A 24,669-nucleotide genomic window follows, 5' to 3' on the forward strand; every position below is an offset into this window, starting at 1 on the left:
CTAAATCCTACAGGAGGCTCGGAGCCTGCAGTGTCTGATGTGAGTACTGCTTACAAACTGCTTATAAATAAATTTAATGGAAGAGGTTATTAGTTTTTCTGGCTTTGTTCATTTCCTGGAACCCTGCTTTTAGGTTTCCTATTGTTCTTATATTGCATGCTCTTATTTTGGTCAGAAACCTATCCAGATTGCTGAATAAACCTTTTTTAAAGCTCGTAATAATGGTTACAATTTCACTGTTGTTAGTGTGTAGGTTCTTATTGCACTAAGGTTCGTAAATGTTTTTGTATCTAGCTTTTAAAAATGTGTTTTTAAAATGACAGTAGATTAATCATCCTCTTTTTGTGATGTTTTAGCTCCCAGTTCCATCTATTAATGCTCCTAGTCGTTGGACTTGGGACCAAGAAGAAGAGAGGAAACGACAGGAAAAATGGCAGAAAGAACAGGAACGTTTACTTCAGGTACAGTTTAACTACGTACTCCTAGACAGGGATTCCCTTGACTGAGGGAAGGATATCGGACTGCCATTCAGTAGACTTAGGCTGTTTCCAGCTCTGCCTCTGAGATGCTGTACAACATTGGATGAGTGGTTTCACTTCTGTGCACCTCACTTCTCCCATTTGTACAATAATTCCACTCATTCAAGTTTCTAAAGTGCTATGAGATCTATGAATAAAAGCAGCAGAAGTATTAACAATTATTATTAGACTTTGGATGGCCTACTTTTCTGAACCTATCCAATTCTGGAAAAGTTACACAATAGCAGAGTTAGTTTCATTTTTCCTTTTGTCACTCTAACTTTTCCAAATTTAGAGAGTTTGAAAAGTTAGAGTGGAAAAAGGGGGAGGGGGGAATAATAATGATCAGGGTTTTATTGCAGTCAGTGGCAAATAAAAAAAAAAAAGGGGGGGGGGAGGGAGAGGCTGAGGGGAAAATGCACCAAAAATCCCCAAACTGAAAATCAAAATGTACTGTTTCAAAAGGTGAATTGAAACAAAATGTTGATGTGATGTACATTGTTTTGTTTTGAATTTTCCCTACAAAACAATTAAATAAACAACTTCGAATGAAATTTTTTTTTCATAATTTTCACTAGAAAGAAATGGCTTTTCAACCAGCTCTACTTACAGGTCTATAACCCAGCTAATTGATTTCAGAATGATTTGTTTACAATTAATCTTTTAATTTTTAATTAATATTTATAAGATGGCTCATTTTAAGAACAGTTCATTCATATTTGTAGTTTGCCAAACTAACCATAATTTTAAATGCTGTGCATGGACCATACAGGATATCTTTTGGTCTTCATTAATTTTGATTAAAACTTTATTTTTCTATAATAGGTGACCTTCACTTCCAGTTTTCTTGGTTATCAGTCACAATAGAAAATTAAGCAATGGAATATAATATTTTATCTGGACTAGGATACTAGTAATATGTATTAAAACAAAAAAGACAGCTACTATTGAACTAATTTTTCCAACAATGGTTTGTATTGGGAATTATGCATCTGTGATAACTTGGTGTTGTATAGCCTAATATTTCGGGATAGCAGTGGACCAGTCACTCACAAGAGAGGTGTAGAGGCTCAGAGAATAGAGTGACTTGGGCACTTCTAACCTCTCTTTAAAAAAAGGAGAAAATAGGCTTCATGTTCTTTATGGCCAGCTTTAGAGAGTGTTAAATATTTAGGGCTACAAAAAGCTGTTGTTAAAGTAGTCCTAACTTACAGTTTGTTTTCCTTCCCCATTGAAAGAGGCTTTCTAAAAACGGCTTTGTGAGAATGTCAGTGAATGAACCAAAGCAATACTTTTTCTAATTGCTAGTCCTGCATATCCAGCCTGGGCTTTGGCATTAAGCTGGGAGGTTTCCTACAGTTGCCAGGCGTCCAGTTTTTGACCAGAACGCCTAGTCGAAAAGGGACCCTGGTAGGTACAGTCTGCACCACTGATCGGGCTGCTAAAAGTCCAGTTGGCAGTGCAGTGGGGCTAAGGCAGGCTTCTCATGGCTCCCAGAAGTGGCTAGCATGCGGATCCGGCTCCTAGGCGCAGGGGCAGCGATGGGGGCTCTGTACACTACCCCTGTCCCAAGTGCCAGCTCTGCAGCTCCCGTTGGCCAGGAACTGTGGCCAATGGAAACTGTGGGGGTGGCACCTGCAGGCCTGGGCAGCTCACAGAGCTCCCTTGCCCCTCTACCTACAAACCAGGCATGCTGGTCGCTTCCAGGAGCCATGCGGAGCCAGTGCAGGCAGGGAGCCCCACTTTCTTAGCTCCACTGTGCCACCGACTGGGAGCTGCCTGAGGCAAGCACCACCTGGCCGGAGCCTGAATCCCGAACCCCCTCCTACACTCCAACCCTCTGCCTCAAGTTGGAACTCCCTCCCGCACCCAAACTCCCTCCTAGAGCCTGCACCCCAACCCCCTGCTCCATCCCTGAGCCCCCTCCCACACCCAAACTCCCTCCCAGAGCTCGCACCCATCACCCTTTCCTCACACCCCAACCCACTGCCCCAGCCCTCATCCCCAGCCCCACCTCAGAGCCCACACTCCCTGCCACAGTCCAGGGCTCCCTCCCATACCCTGAACCCCTCACCCCACTCCCTCACCCCTACCCCAGCCTGGTGAAAGTGAGTGAGGGTAGAGGAGAGCGAGTGATGGAGGGAGAGGGGATGGAGTGAGTTGGGGCGGGGCCTCAGGGAAGGGATGGGATGGGGCAAGGTTGTTCGGTTGTGTAATTAGAAAGTTGGCAACCCTAATATTTCCGTCTCCACGCATCACAAGTAAGAGAGATTCTTCAGGGCAAATTATAGACTTCAGTTTAGTAATGCGTGTGAGTAGTCCAAGTGAAATTAACTGAATGGCACTACTTGTGCGTAAAGTTGTGGTGTGTTTAAGTGCTTTGCTGGATCGAGGCCTTTGCTCTCAATAAACGTGTACAACCTCATTATCTTCAAATTACATCCTCAGTATCATGTGCAAATTCATTAACCATCCAAAGATTATTGGTTGAACTGAGTATAATTTAACCTGCAGAAGCTCTGTTAAGGGGGATGATGAACCCAACATGAAAACAAAACTGTGTGTGTGTGTGTGTGTGTGTATATATATGTGTGTGTATATATATGTGTGTGTATATATATGTGTGTGTATATATATGTGTGTGTATATATATGTGTGTGTGTATATATATATATATATATATATGTGTGTGTATATATATGTGTGTGTGTATATATATATATATATATATATATATATATATATATATATGTGTGTGTGTATATATATATATATATATATATATATATATGTGTGTGTGTGTATATATATATATATATATATATATATATATGTGTGTGTGTGTGTATATATATATATATATATATATATATATGTGTGTGTGTGTATATATATATATATATATATATATATATATATATATGTGTGTGTGTGTGTATAGTTTTCCTACCCTTCATCTTTCCAAGGCAAGGCCTGTGCCTCTCTAGGTGTTTGTACCATGCCAATCGCATTTTGGGTACTTCTGGCGATAATAATAATAATTAATAAATAATCAGTCACAAGGTGGGTGTGGTAAGTTGGTCCAATAAATGATTAGTGATTTTTTTAGGAACCTAATTACTAACTTGTAACCAAGGCAAAAGTTTTTAGTCCTGTGATAAATAGTTAAGATTGATATTACTGTAGCTTAATAGAAGTAACTTTCATAGCTAAACCAAAAACAAATCATAAGATAGGAAATGTAATAGGTTGGTGAGTCTTCTGAGGCTTAGGGTGAAATCCTGGCTCCCCTGAAGTCAATGGTAAAATTCCCTTTGACTTCATTAGGGTCAGGATTTCACCACCTGAGATCTATTAGAATTCTGTGCTGCTTATGTTTTTATTATACTTGACATACTGCTTTGCACAAAATTATTTTTAAAACAAATATTTTAATACAAATGAGGACGGCCGTGTTTTCCTGTCACTTTTATTTACTTTTAATATAATCCGTGACTCTTCTCGCCAGGAGAAATACAAACGTGAACAGGAGAAATTGCGGGAAGAATGGCTACAGGCTCAGCAAGAAGCAGAAAGAGAGAGTTCCAAATATTTAGATGAGGTAGGCGATGCGTGTTTGTTCACCTTTCAAGTTTCTCATCATTCCTTTTTTGAGCAATAGCAGAAGTAGGTATTTAAATATGCAAATAACTTTTTTGCTTTCTCATTTGCCCAATGCAGAGAATAAATGCTCCTAAAATAAAGAGATAACTCTGTACAAAGTTGGTGGTTTACTTTTGTGATCAGTTGGGTTTAGACTCATTCAAGACAGCAGGACAACATGCAGCTAAGCTGTATGAACAGAAGAAATGTTTTGTTTTATAAGCCAGTTACCAACTTATACAATATCATTGTGACCAGAGTGAAAATGACCAACTTCAGCCCCGATTCAGCATAGTAATCAAGCATGTACCTAACTTCTAGCCTATGACTAGTCCCACTGAAGTCACTAGGACTATTCCATACTTAAATTAAGACATGTGCTTAAGTACCTTGTTAAATTGTGGTCTTAAGGCTGAGCCATCCTACCTCTGAAGAATTTAGAGAAGAAATCAACTACAGCCTTGCTGATGAAAGTCTTCCATATATCTTAAAATGTCCAGAGTGTGTCTAGTTTCTTTAGCTGCTTCCTGCTGCAGCTGTAGTCTGTTCTACAGCTGGACAGGCTATATTCTGGGTGTCCAGATGCTTTAGAGGCATCATTGTTCTCTGTTCCTGTATCAGCTCAGGGAGCACTTCCTCCCTCCTCCTTCAGATGTACCAGCGAGCGTCTTTATACTTATACAGTGGTAAACAGGAAAGCAAAACAAATCTAAAGCTCATATAACTTAAACAGCAAGACTGGTGTCCCTCAATTAAGCTGTTAAGTTTTTCACTATGAGGCGCACAAGGACCTTTTGTTTTAAACCATAAGTGCTGGGAGTGTGATCTGGGCTAACACGTTAGTCCTTCATTTGAAAGGGTTATTTTGCTTCCTGCATGGAAACAAACCATTCAAAGACCTTTCTCAGAGGAGTGCATATAAAAATAGAATGTCAGAAATTACTGCTAGAAGCTGAGAATGGATGATGGGATGAATCACTTGATTGCCTGTTCTGTTCATTCCCTCTGAAGTGCCTGGAATTGGCCACTGTCTGAAGACAGGATACTGGGCTAGATGGACCTTGGTCTGACCCAGTATGGCCATTATGGTCTTAAATTTTAGATGTTGAGGGATGTTGAAGGATGAGGGTTACATCATTACAGTTAACATGGATACTGAGTTTAGATATGTGCTCACTGTCGTTCACTTAAAGTTGTTTCTAAAAACCTGTAAAATAAGGAAAAAAGTGAGTGAATATTCACTAACTTATTGTGAAAATTGTGTAGGAAACGAGTTTTCAGTAGGGACTTAAGAGGAGAAAGAATGGCCTGAAGCATCAGCATAGGTTGGGTGTTCCATGCATAAAGGTGGTTTAAAAAATAAAAGCTGCAGACGTTTTTGGAAAGACTAAGCAAAGGGGTAATCAAGGCTAGCAAATAAAATGGAACTTCTCACTTTAGAAGACTGTTTGTAGACATCCCTAAAGCGTAAACTAAGAAGCACACTCTTTGTTGCCACCGAGAGTCCCCTGAGATCCTTCCCCTCAAGTCCCTGGTCACAAAATAAAACGTTTCCTAAATAGGTAGCCTGCGCTATTGTGTTTCTAAAACCATTATTTCCCTCTCCTACAGGAGCCGACTGTCCTAACCTTAAACACAGTATCGGTAACTGCACATGCACCACCTATTTCTAGCTGGAGAACAAACATGGGAGAAGATACTGATGCTCCCGAAGGAGGCAGAAGACATGAATGGGAGGAACAGCAGCAGAATGAGGAAGAGAAGGAAATGGAAAGGCAGAGACTCCAGGAGGAAAGGAGACTTCAAGAGGAAAAAGCCCTGCATTTGGAGCAAAAAAGGAAAGCCCAAGAACTAGAGCTTGAAAGAGAGTGGAAAGAAAAGGAACAACAGTATGCCGAGGAGCAGAAGCGGCGGGCGGAGGCCGAGGCCGAGGAGCAGAAGCGGCGGGCGGAGGCCGAGGAGCAGAAGGGGCGGGCGGAGGCCCAGGCCGAGGAGCAGAAGCGGCGCATGGAAAAAAAAAGGGAGATACCAATGCAGATGCCCCAATACCGAAGGTTGGCGCACTCAATGGGAGAGATGCATTTACTTTTCAAAAGTATATTTTCAAAGATAATTCAGATATCCTGAAGTATGTGCATATTAAACGTATGTTTCTGTGAATATCAAGAGAAAAGAGACATGAAGTCACTAAGCAGAATGCATTCTGTGACATCCTAAACCTGTCTCATTACACTACCAATATGCATTTTGTATCTCAGTCAAACGTAAGGGTCTATCATCCTTGCTTCTATTGAGTGATACCTTATTTCGCTCATCATCCCACTGAGTGTCAGAGTAAAGTGCTATTCACTGTTTGTAAGGGTGTGATAGAATCAGGCCCATAATTAAAGCTGGTGGTTTTGTCTTTTAACAAAATTAGTTTTATTTGCTTTCGTAGGTTTTTGTTCAAAAGGGTTTTTGCAAGTGAACATGGTGACTGATAAGAGCTGGGCCAAAAACTTGAAAATTTACCATGAAAACTTCTGAGGTTATCACCTAGCTCTATTGAAATTATGTAGCATTAATGGGGAATTTGCATTGTCTGTGGTTCAACACATCTGTACAGATTTATAATGAAATATTGAGTTAATTATTTCCTACCAGCTGCATGTCTGCATTCCTAAATCAAACACTTACTACTGTTATCTTGTAGTGGTTTGACCAGCACAGCAATATGTTTCTATTAATTGTGGAATAAAGATACTACAGCAGGGATCTGCTTCCTTTGGCACGCAGCACATCAGGGAAATCCGCTGGCGGGCCAGATGGTTTGTTTACCTGCAACGTCCGCAGGTTCGGCCGATCGCAGCTCCAACTGGCTGCAGTTCATGGTTCCAGGCCAATGGGGGCTGCGGGTAGCGGCGGCCAGTACATCCCGCAGCCCGCACTGTTTCATGCAGCCCCCATTGGCCTGGAACAGCAAACAGCGGCCAGTGGGAGCTGCAATCGGCTGAACCTGCGGACGTTGCAGGTAAACCGTCCCAGCCTGCCAGCAGATTTCCCTGACTGGCCACGTGCCAAAGGTTGCTGATCCCTGTACTACAGTATCTGAGATAATTTATATTGGCTTAGATACCATAGCATTTTAGAAATACCTAGTCTAAATCTATTTATTTCAGACAATCTCTTTCCACTACCTTTTTCAGCAGTCTATTTTAAAGAGTAAAGACAGCAGGAGGAAGGGACACACATTAACTTATAAATAACATTCCTTTCTGAAAATGTTTTACCTTCTAGTGTTACAAGTAACACAGAAGTGCCACTCTCACTAAAATATCAGAGAAACAATTTTTTTTTGTGTGCGCGCTCTTAAGGATTTGCCAAACAGGGTTGGGCTTAAGCATGTGCAAACTGCTTTGCTGAAGTAGGACTTTAAATGTATTAACAATATTAACAACACTTTCTGGTCCAATTGGAATGGTAGCTTCATTGTGCTAGGCACTATACAAACATGTATGAAGATGTGGCCCCTGCCCCAAAAAGCTGTATTCATATAGATATACATATTCTTCTAATGTTAACGCTTTGGTATCAGTGTTAATAATTATTGTCATTTACAGATAGTAGGTCTGACTGGCTTCATAAAGATCTTTGAAAGCTGTATCTGTCATGCAACTTCATTTCTAACTGAAACAGGAGCTGAGTCTCCTAGAATTTCAGTTTGCTGTCTACATGTTGGGATCTGTTGTTTGTACCTTATTTCTTCATCTCTTCCCAATTTGGGTTTGATATTTACTTAGTTCACTTTATTTCATATATTTTATTGTATTTTATTTTTTGCTTATAGACATTATGACCATTATGAAATATCTAAAAACTTTGAAGATCCATCTGGCCACTTCCTTGCTGACAGGTTAGTATGATACTGAATCTCCAGGCAGGTTAGAATTTCATCTTTATATTACAGAGCCTTGGATTTGACATTAAATTTTAACCATTTTGGTGTGGTGCAGTTTAGAGTCCTTACCAGCAATATTGTTTTGCAGTCCTTGTGCTATGCTTTCACCTACAGGAGTTTTGGCCACCTAGTTTCTTTAAGCCATGCTCAGTTTGTAACATAGAACATCTTTATATAAAGAAAGCCAGGAAGTGTAAGGAGGTGAATGTGTGGGTGGGAATGGACTGATGACACTGGAAAACAATCTCCGCTATTACAGTGGTTGTGTCATAATGTGTTATACAAGCTAGGGCATGGTTCCTACACAGAAAATTGTGCAACATAAAAGATAAGCAGGGAAAGGAGGGATATAGTGAAAGTACAAAATTATCAGGAAGATGGTACACATCTTTTTAGTTTTCCCTTTTTTAAACTTTGCCTATTTTTTTTCAACAGTGCATTGGTTCATTTTAATGCACAGTTGTGTTTTCTTTCCCTTTTAATTATTGGAATAATCCTAAAAGTACTAAATTCTCCATTTCTGTAAAAATATCTTCTATCCATAACTATCCCATCCAACATTAATTCAAATAGTACCCCACAGTTGATTGTAAGTCATCTGTATACCTTTTTCAGCAATTAGTTCACTCTTTCAATAGAAATAAGTATGGCACTTGTGATGTCACAAGAAGAAACTCCAAGACCTGAGATGGTGCATCTAATGCATGGAACTGAGCACATAAATGATTTTTTTTAATTCGCTAGCAGTTCTGAAAACTGGAAAATGAAATCCAGGTTTTGTTGAATCAAAACTTAAAATTCTGCATTTTTTTGGTGAATCAAAAATCATTATGGCACTCTTCTGAGAGGTTGGAGGTTCAGTTCAAATCCCTTCTCCACTTTAAATAGAAAGGGGGATGGAGGGTGTCTCACCTCCTAGGTGAGTACCCTCGCCCAGGGCTAACAGTTATATGGGAGGACTACCACTAGCTCTTCTTCCTCCTTTTCTCCTCTTCTTCCCCACCTCCCCATTTTGTGAATGGTGTTTAAATCCTGGGGAAAAAATTGGCTGAAACTATTTAGTGAATTCCTGTCAAATTGACAAATAGTTTTGGATTGACCAAAACTGCATTTTTTGGCAAATAAACTATTTGTCCAAAATATTTCGCCAAGGTCTACTGATGGGTATTCTATCCTCTTAGTGCTGTGCCCTCAGAAAGTGGTGAGGGCTTTTGCACCAAATGGTTATGCTGTGGAGGCATGGATAGAGGCCAAAGGTGCTAGAGGCATAAGACCAGGTCTAGCTTCCTTGTTCCCTGTTGTAACTGATTCTATATGCAGTTGAGCATTTGTAACACCAGCTCTTGACCAGTGCAAGAACTGATCGGTCAGACTATGTTAGGGCAAACAATTAATATGGAGAGCAGGAAACTGTATACAATTAAGAATATTGCATGCAAAGGCCGTATTGGTTTAATACGATAGACTCATTTTGCACTGGGTAGTGAATGCATACAGTGATGCTGCTGTAACAGCCATCAATAGTTTAAATATTGAAGCTGCTGTCCAAGAAATGAGCTCTTTGTTCCTTTTCTAAATAAACAGCATATTTCTATGTACAGTCAGAGCCTCACTTTCATGAGCTCGAGCTAAGCATACAGCAGCCAGGTGCTATGTTAACTTCCACACCGGGTAGCCAGAACACTTTCGCCTACTATTCATTTTCTTGTGCATCTGATGACTTTTGTCAGCTAAAACTCATAAGCACTTTCCCCTGCATGATAGGATCAATGAACCACAAGGATTTCCCAAGAAACATCCTCAGGTAGCATGTAAGGCCATACTTTTCTTTCAGCTGCAATAGCACTTCCAAACTAGGAAGTGGTAAGTACATCACCATGTAACAAACTTAAAAATATAAGCATGCACCCAAAAAATTGAAATAGTCCTCCTTAGACTGGTATGCTGCGCTGTGTCTGATCTTCATTGATATTCCAGTCTAATGATCTAGGGGAATGAGGTAGGGACCATGTTTTCAAATATTTGTACAGCACTTAGGAGAATGATGCTCCACTCTGTAATTGAGGACTTTGGGAATTACTGCAAGATAAGTACTAAATAACAATAGCTTATACTGCTGGTGTGCTGAGACCACAGCCTGTCAATGCTGACTAGTGTTGCCTCATTATTTCCTTGTACTCTCCTATGTCTGTCTATCTGTCTATCCATCTGTTATATCTTGTCTTGTACTTAAATTGTAAGCTCTTCGGGGCAAGACCATCTTTTTGGTCTGTGTTTGTAGAGTGCCTCACACAACAGTGTCCTGCACCATGACTGGAGCTCTTGGGTGCTATGGTAATACAACTCATGCATGTTTTCTGTATTTATAGAAATAAATCCAGATCGACTTCAGAACTGGATGATTACCCCAGAAGCAGAAATGGTGAGCACTTTAATTGCTATTAGATCTTTAATTGATTATTAACCGCATGAAAACGTGAATACAATCGAAGGGTCGTTACAGCAACTAGATATTTGAAGGTCAAAACAATTACATTTTTGATTGCCACTCATAATTCAAGTATACAACATACTATATCAGATTTTTAGTAGTGTGAAAAATTAACCACTTGAATAGATTATCTAGGGGATGTGGTAAATTATCCAAAAGTCAGTGTTTAAATTCAGACTGGATGCTTTACTAAGATGTACTTTAGTTTAAATTTATTTTAAAGTGGTATGGATTAGTCATTATTATAATCACGATCTATATGGTGCATTAATACTTTTAAACAGTTATGTGTAAGGTTGTATTTTAATGGTAGATTGAATATAGAAACAATGGGGCTAATGGGGATAATAGATGTACTATGCTAGTGCGTTTGCACTGGGAATAGCAAAACTCAGTGCTACAAACACTGGGGCAATACTTTTAACACAATTGTTTTGCAACATTTACTCTGTGTATATGGGATGAAAACAACTGGAGATGATTTCATGATGGTATAACAATGGCTTCAATTTTCTTAAGGAGCTGCCAAAATATAAGATTACATAGCATTCTCTTTAGAAATTATATTCAAGATATTTTATAATCTGCTTTGAGTATAGGGAATGTGGATGATTTACTAAAGACAGTAGGATGGAAGATACAACAAGCTACTTTAAAAAAAATACTTTGTACAAGTGATAAATGGGTTTGTGTATGCAAACGTGACTGTAGGTGAATATGGAAAACCACTAGGTGGTATTGCTCAATGGCTGTTGCAAGATGAGTTAAATCAAAAGCAAAGTAGGAAGACTCTGCAAAGGGCAAAAGAATCAGAGCTGGAGACTACAAGAAAACAAATGGTTTATCAGATGAAACATGCTAACCCAGACCAAGGTGGGAATGCAGCTCAAATTGGCAAGAAGATCACTTTCTCAAATCACATCTCAATCACCAGAACTAATGAGATGATTAGACTTCCAGAAATATCTGACATGTTAATCAATACCAATAAATCCAATAGTAAATCTGTAGTCAAAGCAGTATTAGAAGAGGGAATATTGAAACTGAAGTGACTTACTGTTTTGTTCACTTAAGTGGGCCTAGCACAAAGAATAGCTGAATAAAAACAGATTTCCTTTTATTTTTTTTAAACACTAGTAATTCTGTTCATTTGAGGAGAGTGGCATTGTTTTTTCTACCTTTTTAAGATGTTAAGTAAGGACCAAAGGATGCCTTACACCAGAAGTTTGACCTTTCCTTCAATGGCTAGATATCCCAGTAACTAGGGAGTAGATAAAATGTTTCCAGCAAGGGGTGTGTTTGAAGCAGATACATTTAAAGCAAGACTGTCTCCTCTAAAACACAATAAATTTGACATTTTGAACAGGGAATAATTCCTATAATTAGAGGGGTGTGGATTATATATTCTGAAAGTGGAGAAGGAACTTGTGATGCAGTTGTGTATTCTGGCAGGCTTCCATCTCATTATTGGAGAAAAGCCTCTTTCAAAGAGGGAGGGGAGTTCAGGCTTTTAGAGCAAAGGATCTTTTTGGCTTTCATCTGACCTTAAAAGTGCAGGGAATACCCATTTGTTTAAAAGTAGTGTGGCGTTGTACCATGGTTGATAAGCAGTTTTTGCTTGTCTCTATTTGATTTTTTTTTAATTGTAAATTGCCACATTGTAAATTATGATTTGTTGCTTGATTTGACACACGTCACATGAAAAGCCTACATCTGTAAGAAGCAGCCTAGGGATATTTATGTTGCGGGGCAGGGAGGAAGGGCAAAATAACTCGTATCCCGTTCTGGCACTATATCCTAGGACCTAGAAGTACAGAATACCTGATGCTTGCTTCTGTGCTTTAACTTGAATATTTGATAGTTCACTGCTGGCTTGACACTGGATATTTCCTTTTTTGTCTGGTGGTATCTTTAATGCTTCTAATGTGCATGTTGTCTGGTAATATTTGCTTTTGTAATGGCAGTCAATACTAAAATGGTGAAATTATACTTCATCAAATATTAATAACACAAAGATGCATGTGTTGCTTCAGATATGGCAACACTAGTTTAATTATTTGCTTTTTAATTTTAGCTTTTGTATCTCCCTCAAACTTGACAGATGTATGTATTTTTCAAATTAGGTACAAACAACAAATATTTGGAAAGGTCTTGGAATGCCAGTGATTCACAGAAGGGGTCTCAGAAAGAGCGTGCCCCGTCTTCAGCAGAAATAGAGAGACAACATATCCTTCAGGAAATGAGAAAGAAAACATCACTACATACAGACAACAGCTGGATTAGACAGCGTAGTTCTAGTGTGCATAAGGACCCTGTTAATCTACACCAGAATACAATGAAGAGGTAGGACTCTTTTTGAAAATTGTAAACTGAACTTTGCCTCTAGATAAATATTTAGTTTTGGGGCGCTCGAACGTTGCTTTGCAGCACAGATTGTAAAGCCAGTAAAGATTTTGAGCTCATTTGAATCCCAACATAGTGGGGTATAACTTGCTTGTGTTATAGCTGAGATCAAATATTTGCAAGTACGGAGTATAAAGGTGTTGTTGTGTGGACTGTGAATACTTCCTCAATTGCATATTTCTCCTTTGATGTACCAGTAATGTGAATTAATGATTAATGTGCCTTGTCATTTGCACATGTATTTGAGAACCTCAGTAATTTAATTTGTTGTGAAATAAAGCTTAAATATAGGTTCTGAATAATTTTCAGTAATTTCTAACATGCACAAATATCTTGTAGGAAATTTCAGAATTTCTGTGTATGTTGCTTGTGTAGGGTCTAAACGTTGGGTTTGTCACTTAGGAAACAGTAAGATATCAGTCATGAGGTCATAGTTGTTGTGCCAACAGCTGGTTTCTGAACAATGTGACTGACTAATGCGGGGAAGGATTGATCTATTTTAGAACTGGTATCCCATAGAGAAAAATACAAACACCACCACTATCTGGTGTCATTACTAAATAAAAACAATTTGATTTGGTTCACTCTGATAAAGCTGTACTGAAGTGTGTTCTGCTGTTACCTTTAGTGCTTTAGCCCTCACCTTCTTTGGTCATTTCCCCTTCCCCCGCCTCTGCCCCCAAGGCTAGTGAAGCCCAGTTTTGATAAATAGTTTGCCTCTTCAAATATTTTTAATAAAGGAATATAATAATATATTCAGGTTATCAAAAATAATTATGCTTAGAAAATCAACCTTTAAAATAGATACTGTGAATATTTTTATACCCTGTGTAAAGTGAAAACTTAAATATTTCCTTTTTGTAAAATCAAAGCATGATAAAGGTTTAGTTCATAAGAAGATATGTTTCTGGGCAGTAATATTCTGCACATAACAATTATACATTTCAGAGGTGAATCTTTAGATAATCTTGATTCCGCAAGAACAAGTTCATGGAGACATCCACCTTGGACGAATCAATCTGCCTCTTCCACATCTTTGTCGTCTAGTCAAGATTTTGGTCGCTCTGCTGCTCCACTAGTGTCTACTTCGAACCGAGCTTACATGCGTACCCCCTCCTCCAGTGTAGCACCTCCTTTAGCCAGTTCTGGAAGATCAGCCACTTCTTCCCACACTTTCCCCTCAGCACCTTCTTCTGTACCGCGTGCTCAGTCTCCTACCTCTGCTTCCCAATCAGGAGCTCAGCAGCGGAACAAGTAAGTAGTTGCCCATCTGTTGAAAATTTATAAATAGCTGGCTGAACTGTGGACACTCTCATAGTAGTTGCAGCAGAGGAGTTGGAACTAATGAGTCTCGTAAAAGCTTTGCCAATGGCTTGCTTTGATCTTAAACAAGCTACTTGATCTCTTAATACTGGAGTCTGATTGTGTGTGAAACCAGTATAATTATATTGTTTATATTATATTGTATAATATTCCACACTGGAGTGTTGTAAAACTTAGTATTTGAAAAGTGCCTTGAGTTATCTCGCTGAAAGGCACCATAGAAGAACAGTGTTATCACTTTCATGTTTCTCATAGTTGTTCAGAAAGTTTCCCAGGGCTTTGTTGCTACCGCCTTACAGTAGTAAAGAGAAGGTGAAGCAATAAATCTTTAGTTACTCAACTCAAAATTATTTGTGGGTTACAAAAATGATAATAAAAGTCTCCTTGTACTTTCCAGACATCACTTCTGACATTTATTGGTTTTGCAAGAATCTTTTGTTTAAAAAATAAATACATAAAATTTTAAGACCCACATTTTATTGACCACATCTCTTTTGCTGACATGTGGTCAACATCGTCTCAGGGAACTCTCAGGAATGTTCATGGATAGTGATCCTGGGTAATTGTAGGGTAGGTCATTTTTAAAAATTTTTTAATCCATTAATTTTAATCCAGCATAGGAAATAATAGTTTATTTTGGAGTGAAGATAACCATGCTCTTTCAGGTTTTTAAAACTTTTTTTTAAACAAATGTGTATATAAGATTTTGGAAACTCATGCACACACAGTTATATGCAATAGGTGTAATGAGACCATTGCAAAAGCATTTCTTCACCCTTCCTAGCTCTAGCGTTCATGAACATTTTGATAAATTGATGATTTTTTTAAAAGCTAGACTACTTAATTTTTTAATAGTGTAAGAAAATTGACCCCTTTAAAAATGGCTGCTTCTCTTGTTCGCTCTTCCATTTTTGGATTTCAGATAATCTGGTTGGCCCAGGGAAATTGACCTCTATAAGGTACATGTTCAAAGGAGTTAATGTATGTCCAGAACCAGACTTCAGTTATCTAACAAGCTACAGAGGGTGGTTCTTGGAAAAGGTTTTAGTAAAGTGTAGCCCTAATAATAGTTTTTCAGATAAGAAATGAGACAGGAGCACAAAAACTATGTATCACTAGTTTCCAAGCATAGCAATATCTGTTTTAAATTCTTCTTCAACCAGCATTTAACATGATAAAATAGTGCGCAAGAATGCTACATAAAATCTTATGTTCACTTGTTTTGTCTGTTTCTGTACATTTTTTTCTAATTTAAATTTTAGATTTTTATAGCTTGCAGATTTAATTACATATTAATTTTGATGTTTTTTCCAGATAACCTAATTTTCTATTCATAACTGCAGCACACAGTCCTCTGTTTCAATGCTTTTTCTCATGACATCATGCTCTTGATCACTTTCGTCTATATTTTAAACCTTTTCAAGTGGTTTTGAGGACCTGAGCCACATTCTTGTTCTGTATCTAGGTCAGTCAGTGGGAAGAAAATATGTTCATACTGTAATAACGTTCTGGGCAAAGGAGCAGCCATGATCATCGAATCTCTTGGTCTTTGTTATCATTTACGTTGTTTTAAGGTGAGAGCTGGAGAAACACCGTGAAGAAACGGGAACTAACTTGGAGCACGCATGGCTACTTCGCGTTCTGGTTGCAAAGTCTCTACTAATCACATGCTACATGCTCCACTCATGTTGTGTGCTACATGCATATATCCATGCAACAGTCCTATCCACAGGCATTAAGCATTCACCTTAATACTACTCCTCGGATTGTTATTAAAGTTTTAACATCTACACTTCAATTTTCACTTTTTAAAAAAAGGCATTTTCAGAAAATGCTGAGCCACCTGCCCTCTGAAAATCAGGCCACTTTATGGTGTGTCAAGTTGGGTATCCAAAAATTGAGTCTACTAAAATCACTGGTCACTTCTGAAAATCTTGCCACTTTGCCATAGACCCCTTAGTAAAGGACAATACATAGATGCACTGCTCCAGGAATAGATGAGAAACTAGATTAAGACTTAAGTGTGTCTGATCATTGGTTCCCTCCAGGCTGAAGGGAAGAAGTAATCTGTGCCAGCTGAGTTGGGTGGCATATTGTAGGGAAACGAGCCAAGGCTCCCACCTACTTCTGTACACCTGCATAGAAGGAAGGATAGTAATCCACACAAGCAGCTCTCCACTGTCTTTCCTCAATGTTATTTCCTGCTACATGAGTAGTCAGCACAGAGGAATTACCCTTTTGCACTGGCACATAGGAGGAATTATGATCTCTCCCACAGGGAATTGTTTTAGGATTAGTGCACCATTGAACAAAGTACTGCAGAGTTGAATTTATTATTTTAGATGTTATATAAGGGCTTTTATGAATGTGTGTAAGGCCCTGTGGAACAGCTGAATGAATATATCTTAATTCTAGAACCTCTTTTTCTCCTGCATCCGAAGAAGTGAGGTTTTTACTCACGAAAGCTTATGCCCAAATAAATCTGTTAGTCTTTAAGGTGCCACCAGACTCCTTGTTGTCTTTTTCTCCTGCTACCCTTGCTAGATGCCAACATACTGTAGCATTTTTAACAGAGGCTACCCCTCTTGAAGACTACAGAACATTTTATTTTCTAAATCCATCATGCACATATTATGAACAGCGATACAGAGACAGTCCAGCCACACACCATGCGGTTTATAGGTGCATGTGCATCCTCTGCTTAGTTGGAGATTCGAGAGCTATTGTTTAGTTCCCGCTATAGCAATGCATTGTTCGCCCACTATACTTAAACATTTTAATATTAGCATAAGAAAGGGGCGCAAGAATTCTGTTTTGGCAAAACGAAGCAATGTGAAGCTCCCAAGAATTCTTTTAAATTATGCATACACACTTAGAATAATTGGGCATAAATGCTTCCTGTCTTGAAAAGCAAGGTAACAGAATGAAAAGCAGAGAGTGTTGCATGGAATCTGCAAGTGGCACACACAAATGTTCTGTGCCAAAATTGCTGTTGCCGTTTCAAGAACAAGTTATTTCATGTTGTGCCATTTTTAAAATTTTGTTTCAGAGAAATTGAAGCTTAAACAAGATTTCATGAGCTAATCTCTGAATCATTTTTTTTATATGTTTAGAATGTGCATCTCTTAGTTTGCTAGTCATCACCTTTAAATGATGTCTCCTCTGGTTGGCTGCATTTTAATCTGCAAATTGTATGTTTGCTTTTGCTAATTTGGGTTTATGGTTCAGGCTTCGCTGGTTTTTACTATAAGCTGCTTCTGAATATGTTGTCTCCCAGTGTTTGTAACAAGTTGCTAATTATTGGTGTTTAATACAGTGCGCAGCTTGTGCACGTGACCTTGGGGGCTCACACTCAGGAGCTGAAGTCAGGATCCGAAACAATGAACTCTTCTGCAATGACTGCTATGTCAGATTTAAAAGTAAGGAGACCAAACTATAATAAGTGTGTGGAAACTTTATTTTCTACTTTTGCTCTGGGGCTCCTAGAGTCTGCCTACTGCTGTACTTAGCGCTAAACACGAGAGTCTTTGTTAACTTGGTATATTAGTTAGGGTTACCATATTTAAGGTTTTAAAAAAGAGGACACTCCACGGGACCCTGGCCCTGGCCCCGCCCCAACTCCGCCCCTTCCCCAAAGTCCCCGCCCCAACTCTGTCCCCTCCCCTGAGCACCCCGCATTCCCCCTCCACTGGGAGGGGAAGCACCCGGCTGGGGGCGCAGGGTCTGGAGGTCTGGGGGCTGCCCGGCAAACCGTGAAGCCGGTAGCGTTCGGGCAGCTCCGCTCTTCAACTGCACAGAGCTGAGGTGTCTGGGGGGAGCAGCAGCAGCGCCGCTGCAGCGGGGAATCCGCCTGCAGCTCGCAACCTGCTGGAGCCGCTCAGGTAAGCAGGGGACTGGGACAGGGATGCCGGCATTTTCCGGACGTGTTCGGTTTTTTGGCAATTCCCCCCAGACGGGGATTTGAGGACCAAAAAGCTGGACATGTCCGGGAAAAACCCTAAGGTTTTGGGTATGGTATGGTAACCCTAATATTAGTGAATTGATTCATAAGGGTTTCATTTCTGTTTCTCTTTGTTGGCTGCACTTTCCACTCCCTTAACATACTGTGCAATGGTTTACCACCCTGTTGTTATGGATATGCTTCATTCTTTACAAATCTGGGGAAGTGGCACCTTAGGGTATGGCTACCCTGCAATCAGAAGTGTGACTGCAGCATGTGTAGGCATATCTGAGCTAGCTTTGATCTAGCTAGCTTGACTAACAATAGCAGTGAAGCCACAGAATCACAGACTAGCCACTTGGGTGGTCCTGGATGGGGTGTACAGCCCATAGTGCAGCCCTTGCTTCTGTGGCTTCACTGCTATTGTGACTGCAGTGTGCTCGAATAACACCTTTGGGTTGCAGTGTGGGCATAGCTTTAAAGGCATTGCTGTTCACTAAACAAATCAGTCATGTTGCAAAATTGCATCTACTTATAAAACTGATCTATGCACATACTAGGAAAATGATTAGTTTATCCTAATGATAGGATGTTGGTTACTATCTCCAAAGCTACTCTCTCTTGAATTATAGCCTCATGATTGGTTATTCATTTGGGAGTATTAGATCAGCAGTGGATTGATTTTATTGCAGGTTTTAATTAAAGGATACAGTATAGAATTTTTTCTTTATTACCATTTACAAAAATTCTTAGTGAGCTTGATGCTGGTGCTTTGAATAAAAAGCATTTTCTCTTTGCTAATGCAGAAAGTGCTAGACAACTTCTTAATTCTGAGAAGAGTTCTCTACCCAGAGTCTCCTATTTCGCTACTTTTATGTGGCAAACCCCAACTTCTTTAAATTAATAATTTTGAGAGGGGTGTCAGAGTTTCTAAGAATGAATGACAGAGAGACAAACACTCCAGCTTTTCCATTTAATTTTTGGTCTGTATGGCTCACTGAGGTTTGGAAGGCAATGGGGATATCCTGGGCTACAAGCTGTGAGCTGAACCCACAGGTCTTTTCTGGATGGGTGAGGTCCAGCAGGAGGAAGGAGAAAGTACTGGTTCCCTTGTTACAGTCACCCTTTCCAGTTTGGGTTGGTTTTTTTAATGTGTTTGGAGAAGATAAAGGGATGCCACTTGTTTTTGAAAAACAATTGTGGTGCCTCTGCTAAAGAAACCATTTCTTGTCACATATGCTCTTGCTGACTTACCTTTGATCACTTGCCCTTTTTGGGGAAAATTGCTGTGTAACTGATATAACACTGGCATTTGGAATCCACAGATTTTCTTGACTATAGCTAGCCAGTATTTGAGTGGTGGCGGTGGTTGAAAATTTGCTGCTGTGGATGAGGATGAAGTGCCCCTGCTAATTTTTAAATCTGCCTGTAATATTCTGGTCCACAAAGCTGTGGTGACATGTAGCCATCCCTGGACAGAATTACTCTGGAGTGGCTCTCCTCTCCACTCTTCTTAAAGACCTAGAGTGTAGTTCGGGGCAAGGGAGCTCTCATGTAGGTTTACTGTAGGATTCTAACTTGTTACCCAGTTCAGTGTGTATGTTAAGCCATTGAGAGGGTAAGTTAGAGGAGAGGGCTCCTGGATCTGCAATGGAGACCAATTTGCTTCTATGTGGAATCTTGATTTTTAACCTAATAAGTCCAGTTCTCTGGACTTGGATACCTGAGAAGCTGCCTTTCCCACAGTATGTTGTTACAGCAGTTGTGATCAGTGGAGGCACTTGAGCTAGATCTCATCCCATTGTAGACATGGGAGTGCTGTTTATAGTGCATTCTCTATAAAAGGGCCTTGACTCTGGAATTGATTAGTCTCTTCTGTACCTCTTGGTCTGTCACAACCTATAATTTGTGAAACTTCCAGACATGCTGTAAAGTGGCCCGTTTTCTTCCTCATATATTTGGGTAGAAGGTTGGTTAAGAACCTTGGGATGGTAAATTATAGGATTATTATGATAGTGACATATAAAATAAACAACTTTGTACAATATATTTACTTGTAATATTTTTTGAATATTGCAAAAGCAGCAGAGTATTGGATGGATATTTTACATGTTAATTGAAAAGTTTTGTGATTGTTAAGGGCTTAGCTATCTAGCAAACGTTTATTTGACAAAAAATAAAAACATGTCCCACTCCCATCCCTAAAGCCCCTCAATATTTTTGACTGAGAACAAGTTTTAAAATATTTTTGGGTGGATTGTATACACCATTGAAAATCTGTTTGTTTTAAATGGCAAGTTAGATTTACTCTTGCAGTATAACCAATGTTGCTATTCATTATAGTTTGCATGTTGATTCTATCTTGTATTTAGATGCTGTGTTAATTACCTTTTGCAAAAGGGAACTGCAAATAGATATTGATTGATATTATTTTGACAGGCATTTTTGAACTCTGTATCTTACGTTTACTAAAATACTCCAATAAACTCTTCCTTAATTAAAACTTTTTTTCTATTTCTCCCCAACCCCAATAGCTGGACAGCCAACCGCCATGTGAAGCAACCATAAATATGAAACCATTGTTGCAGATAGAAGAGGAGGTGGTTGCTGGTGATGTAGATTTATAAATATGTATTTTGTTTGTGTTTTTTAAGGGTAACATTTTTGCCTGTCTAGATTATGTAGAAGATGCATTGTATCTTTCATTCAACTTTAGTTATTTATGAGAATGTAATCACAAGAAGGAAATCTCTTGGGGGAAAACACATTCACTTTTTGAGTTCAATGTACTTAAAAGCACAAGGGAGAACAAACATTTATCAGTAATAACTTCAAAACATTTTTGAGGCTGATAATCAACTAGCAGAGTTTCCAATGGTATATGAAGAGGGTATTTTGTTTTTTGTTCTTAAATGAGCACTATTGAAATAGTTAATATAAATATGTATTTGTAATTGCTGTCTTTATTTTTGACATATGCTACGAAGTGAATTCTCTAGAATAATATGAAGCTGCATTAAAATGTACACCAAAATGTTTGCTTTCTGTATTCTGGTTTCTAAAACTGTTTGCTTTTTGAAAATAAAATACAAATAGTAAAGTATAGTCTGTTTGCTCAGTGGTGATGGCAAATGTTCTGCATAAGAACAATGGAACCTGTTTGGAGGAAAGGGGTCTCTCTCTTCTTTATTATTGAAAAATATAACTATCACTTTCCCCTCAAACAAGTTAATCCAGAAAGTGGAGATTTTTTTTGTTGTTGAATTCAAATATATTTGTAAATAAATGTTCTGATGCTGCATTTATTAAGTATTTCCTTCTCTTTCCTGCCTTTCAAAATATCCAGGGCCATGAATGGTGCATAGGGTGAATTTGCTAAACAATAAATATGGTGGTTTGAATTTTTGTTTTGGTAAAACATTTCTTGTTTAATATTTACAATACCACCATGCATGCACAGGGACACTGGTGGCTCACTTCTTGCTATATCCTGTTTCACTCACTCCAGATTTAAATGTAGTAGCTTTTTTCCCCGTCAAGCTCCATTTGTTTTTTCTTTTCAAAACTTAGTATAAGTGACCTGACTGAATGTGTGTGTTGGATAACATGTGCTAGTTAATTAAGGATAGTTGGAAGCTTTGCTGAAAAGCTTTGTTGGGGCCACCAGGCTGTTCAGAGATAGTTCCTGAACTTCATTAAATTGCTGCTGCTGCGTTAGAGAACTCTGCTGGAATGTGTACTATGCAATCGTGAACAGTGGTTCTCAACATTTTTTTTTTTTGTCAATGACCCCGAAGTGACAGAAAAATAATATTGTGACCAATCATACTGCACAGTCCATGGCAGGTGCAACAATATGTAGGATTTGGCTCACAATTTTTTTGACCATTTGGTGGGTTGCCTCAAAAAAAAGTGAGGGGGAGGGAGGCACAAACTCAAGTCTTGGGCAGTACCACATCAAAGGGCAGCAAATCCCATGTCCAAGCCCCCAAAATGTTTCATCATCTGACTGGGCTCTGAACTTAGGTAGGATAAGGAGAGGGTGAGGGTGGCGGAGAGAGAGGCCGCAGCAGAAGGAAGCAGGGGAGGGATCCTTCAATAAAGGAGATGTAACCTTTTATACTAAATATTCTGCCTTGGCCTATTTTCTTAAACTGAGCCTGGGAAACAGATTGGCACAAATCTAGGCAGTAACTTTCCTCCATTTTATCAAGTGCTATTTATCTTTCTTCACCAACATTCTAGCTTCACTGAACTTTTCCTCAACTTGTGTTTGATTCTTGACCCAGATAATTGCTTACAAATCTTACTATGTATTGTTTTAAATAAAAAGTTTCCATTTGAAACTCAGGCAATTGAATTTATCATCTGACTTTCTTTTATAGTATGGCATTTCAGATTCTGCAAAATTACATTTTTACCATTGCTAAAAACTTCTACCTCTGTGAATGGGTTGAGGGAGCCATCTCTACAATTAAATGCTCCTTTTCTAGAAAAGAAAGTGGAAGCTAATGCCTCCAGCCAAAACTTGTATTATCTACATGCATTTCTTACTTGAAGTCTCTCTAAATTTGACAAGAAACAGTTAATCTAACTGAGCAAATGAGACTGAGGGGGAGTACGATTGCTCTCTCTAAATATATCAGAGGGATAAATACCAGGGAGGGAGAGGAGTTATTTAAATTAAGTGCCAATGTTGACACAAGAACAAATGGATATAAACTGATCAAGTTTAGGCTTGAAATTAGATGATTTCTAACCATCAGAGGAGTGAAGTTCTGGAACAGCTGTCCAAGAGGAGTAGTGAGGGCAAAAAACCTATTTGGCTTTAATACCGAGCTTGATAATTTTATGGAGGGGATAGTACGATGAGACTGCCCACAATGGTACATAGCCAGTCTGTGACCGCTAGTAGCAAATACCTCTGATGGCCGGTGATGGGACACAGGATGGGGAGGGCTCTGAGTTACTACAGAGAATTCTTTCCCAGATGTCTGGCTGATGGGTCTTGCCAAAATGCTCACTGTAGAACTGATTGCCGTATTTGGAGTCGAGAAGGAATTTTCCTGTCAGATTGGCAGAGACCCTGGGTCTTTTTTGCCTTCATCTGCAACATGGGGTCTGGGTCTTGTGCAGGTTTAAACTGGAGTAAATAGTGGATTCTCTGTAACTTGAAGTCTTTAAACCATGATTTGAGGACTTCAGTAACTCAGCCAGAGCTTAGGGGTCTATTACAGGAGTGGGTGGGTGAGGTTCTGTTGCCTGTAATAAGCAGCAGGGGTAGGTTTGGCCACAAAGGTATAGGGCTGTGGGGATTTGGTGCAGGAGTGGAAGGCAAATTTTGAAGTTTAGCAAAATGGATATATGCTAAAACACAAGATGGCAGTGTTTAAATGAGATTGACTTGAGAGAAAAATGCCTGTTTTTAATCAGCTGAAGAATCCTAAAATCATCTTTTGAAATTAAAACTGATGTTACTTCCTTGTTAATATTCTACACAGGAACCAGTGCTTGGTCGCACTATAGATCAGCAAGAAGAATAGTAAATCCAAGTGATCACAGCCTGGAGAAGAGCAAATTGAAACTGTTGCTGTTTTGCAGTACAGTCCAATGTCATCTTCCGATGACTAAATATCTATGGCTTTTTGTCTGGGAGATGGTACTGTGTACACATCTCAGTGCAAAAGAATTGCAAGTAGCGATTAAGTGGTGAATAAAAATTGGTTTTATATAGCAGCTTTCATAGTCGGTATCTTAATGTGCTTCCGCAATCAGTTATACTCTCAGTACAGTGAGTATGCACAGGTAAACAGAGCAGCAATCTCTCATGCAGTCTTGAGTCTTACCACCTCTTGGTATTGTGGAGGTGGGATGTTAAGTTCAAAGGATGATGCTTGTGTCCAGGTTAACTGCCAACTGGATATTTAACTTCTACCTGGAAAACCAGCAGATAGAAGGGAGCTGAAGAAAAGGAGGGAACGTGACATGCAGTGGCAATTCTCAGTGGGACTTTTGGACCCCCATGTCCGTAGAAAATAAATCTGCCGCCACCATTGCAGCTGCTGAAGTGTCTGAGAAACCATGATTCACTTGAAGAGTCACCAGTTCTAGATCTGCGCCAGCTTTATACTAGTATCTGTGCCAGGCACAAACTGTGATGTGCAGTTGATCTTGCCACTGAAACTGATCTACAGTCAGAGGAGCTTGATAATGGTCTCCATGGTCTCGGGGAGCATTTATGTAAAATGACATCAAAAGATGAAAAATAATCCTAATAAGATTTTTATCAGCGTAAATTTATTAATGGCCAGTTCCAAAAATTTATTGTGACGTATTTCTAGCTATTAATAAAAAAAAACTCCAAGTGGAGCAGTTTGAAATATTGTATATGTTTTTAGTTGAACTGGCAAGTGTG

The 24,669-nt window shown here is 39.2% G+C and overlaps 1 protein-coding gene across 13 annotated transcripts in view; it reads left to right on the forward strand.

Moving 5' to 3' along the window:
• The window catches only part of LMO7 (LIM domain 7), a 185,301-nt gene extending 163,641 nt beyond the window's left edge, over positions 1-21,660 (forward strand). For all 13 annotated transcript variants that reach the window (XM_054011491.1, XM_054011445.1, XM_054011460.1 and 10 more), the window contains 11 exons: positions 14-39; positions 357-461; positions 4,027-4,119; positions 5,772-6,214; positions 7,987-8,052; positions 10,467-10,519; positions 12,712-12,931; positions 13,940-14,245; positions 15,780-15,888; positions 17,631-17,733; positions 20,789-21,660. In XM_054011491.1, the coding sequence (XP_053867466.1) occupies positions 14-39; positions 357-461; positions 4,027-4,119; positions 5,772-6,214; positions 7,987-8,052; positions 10,467-10,519; positions 12,712-12,931; positions 13,940-14,245; positions 15,780-15,888; positions 17,631-17,733; positions 20,789-20,811 (1,547 nt within the window). In that variant the 3' untranslated portion in view covers positions 20,812-21,660. The remainder of the gene's footprint in view (positions 1-13; positions 40-356; positions 462-4,026; positions 4,120-5,771; positions 6,215-7,986; positions 8,053-10,466; positions 10,520-12,711; positions 12,932-13,939; positions 14,246-15,779; positions 15,889-17,630; positions 17,734-20,788) is intronic.
• Positions 21,661-24,669: the final 3,009 nt, after the last annotated feature.

The sequence above is a fragment of the Malaclemys terrapin genome, chromosome 1 (assembly GCF_027887155.1).
Source record: "Malaclemys terrapin pileata isolate rMalTer1 chromosome 1, rMalTer1.hap1, whole genome shotgun sequence".
Taxonomy (NCBI): Eukaryota; Metazoa; Chordata; order Testudines; family Emydidae; genus Malaclemys; species Malaclemys terrapin.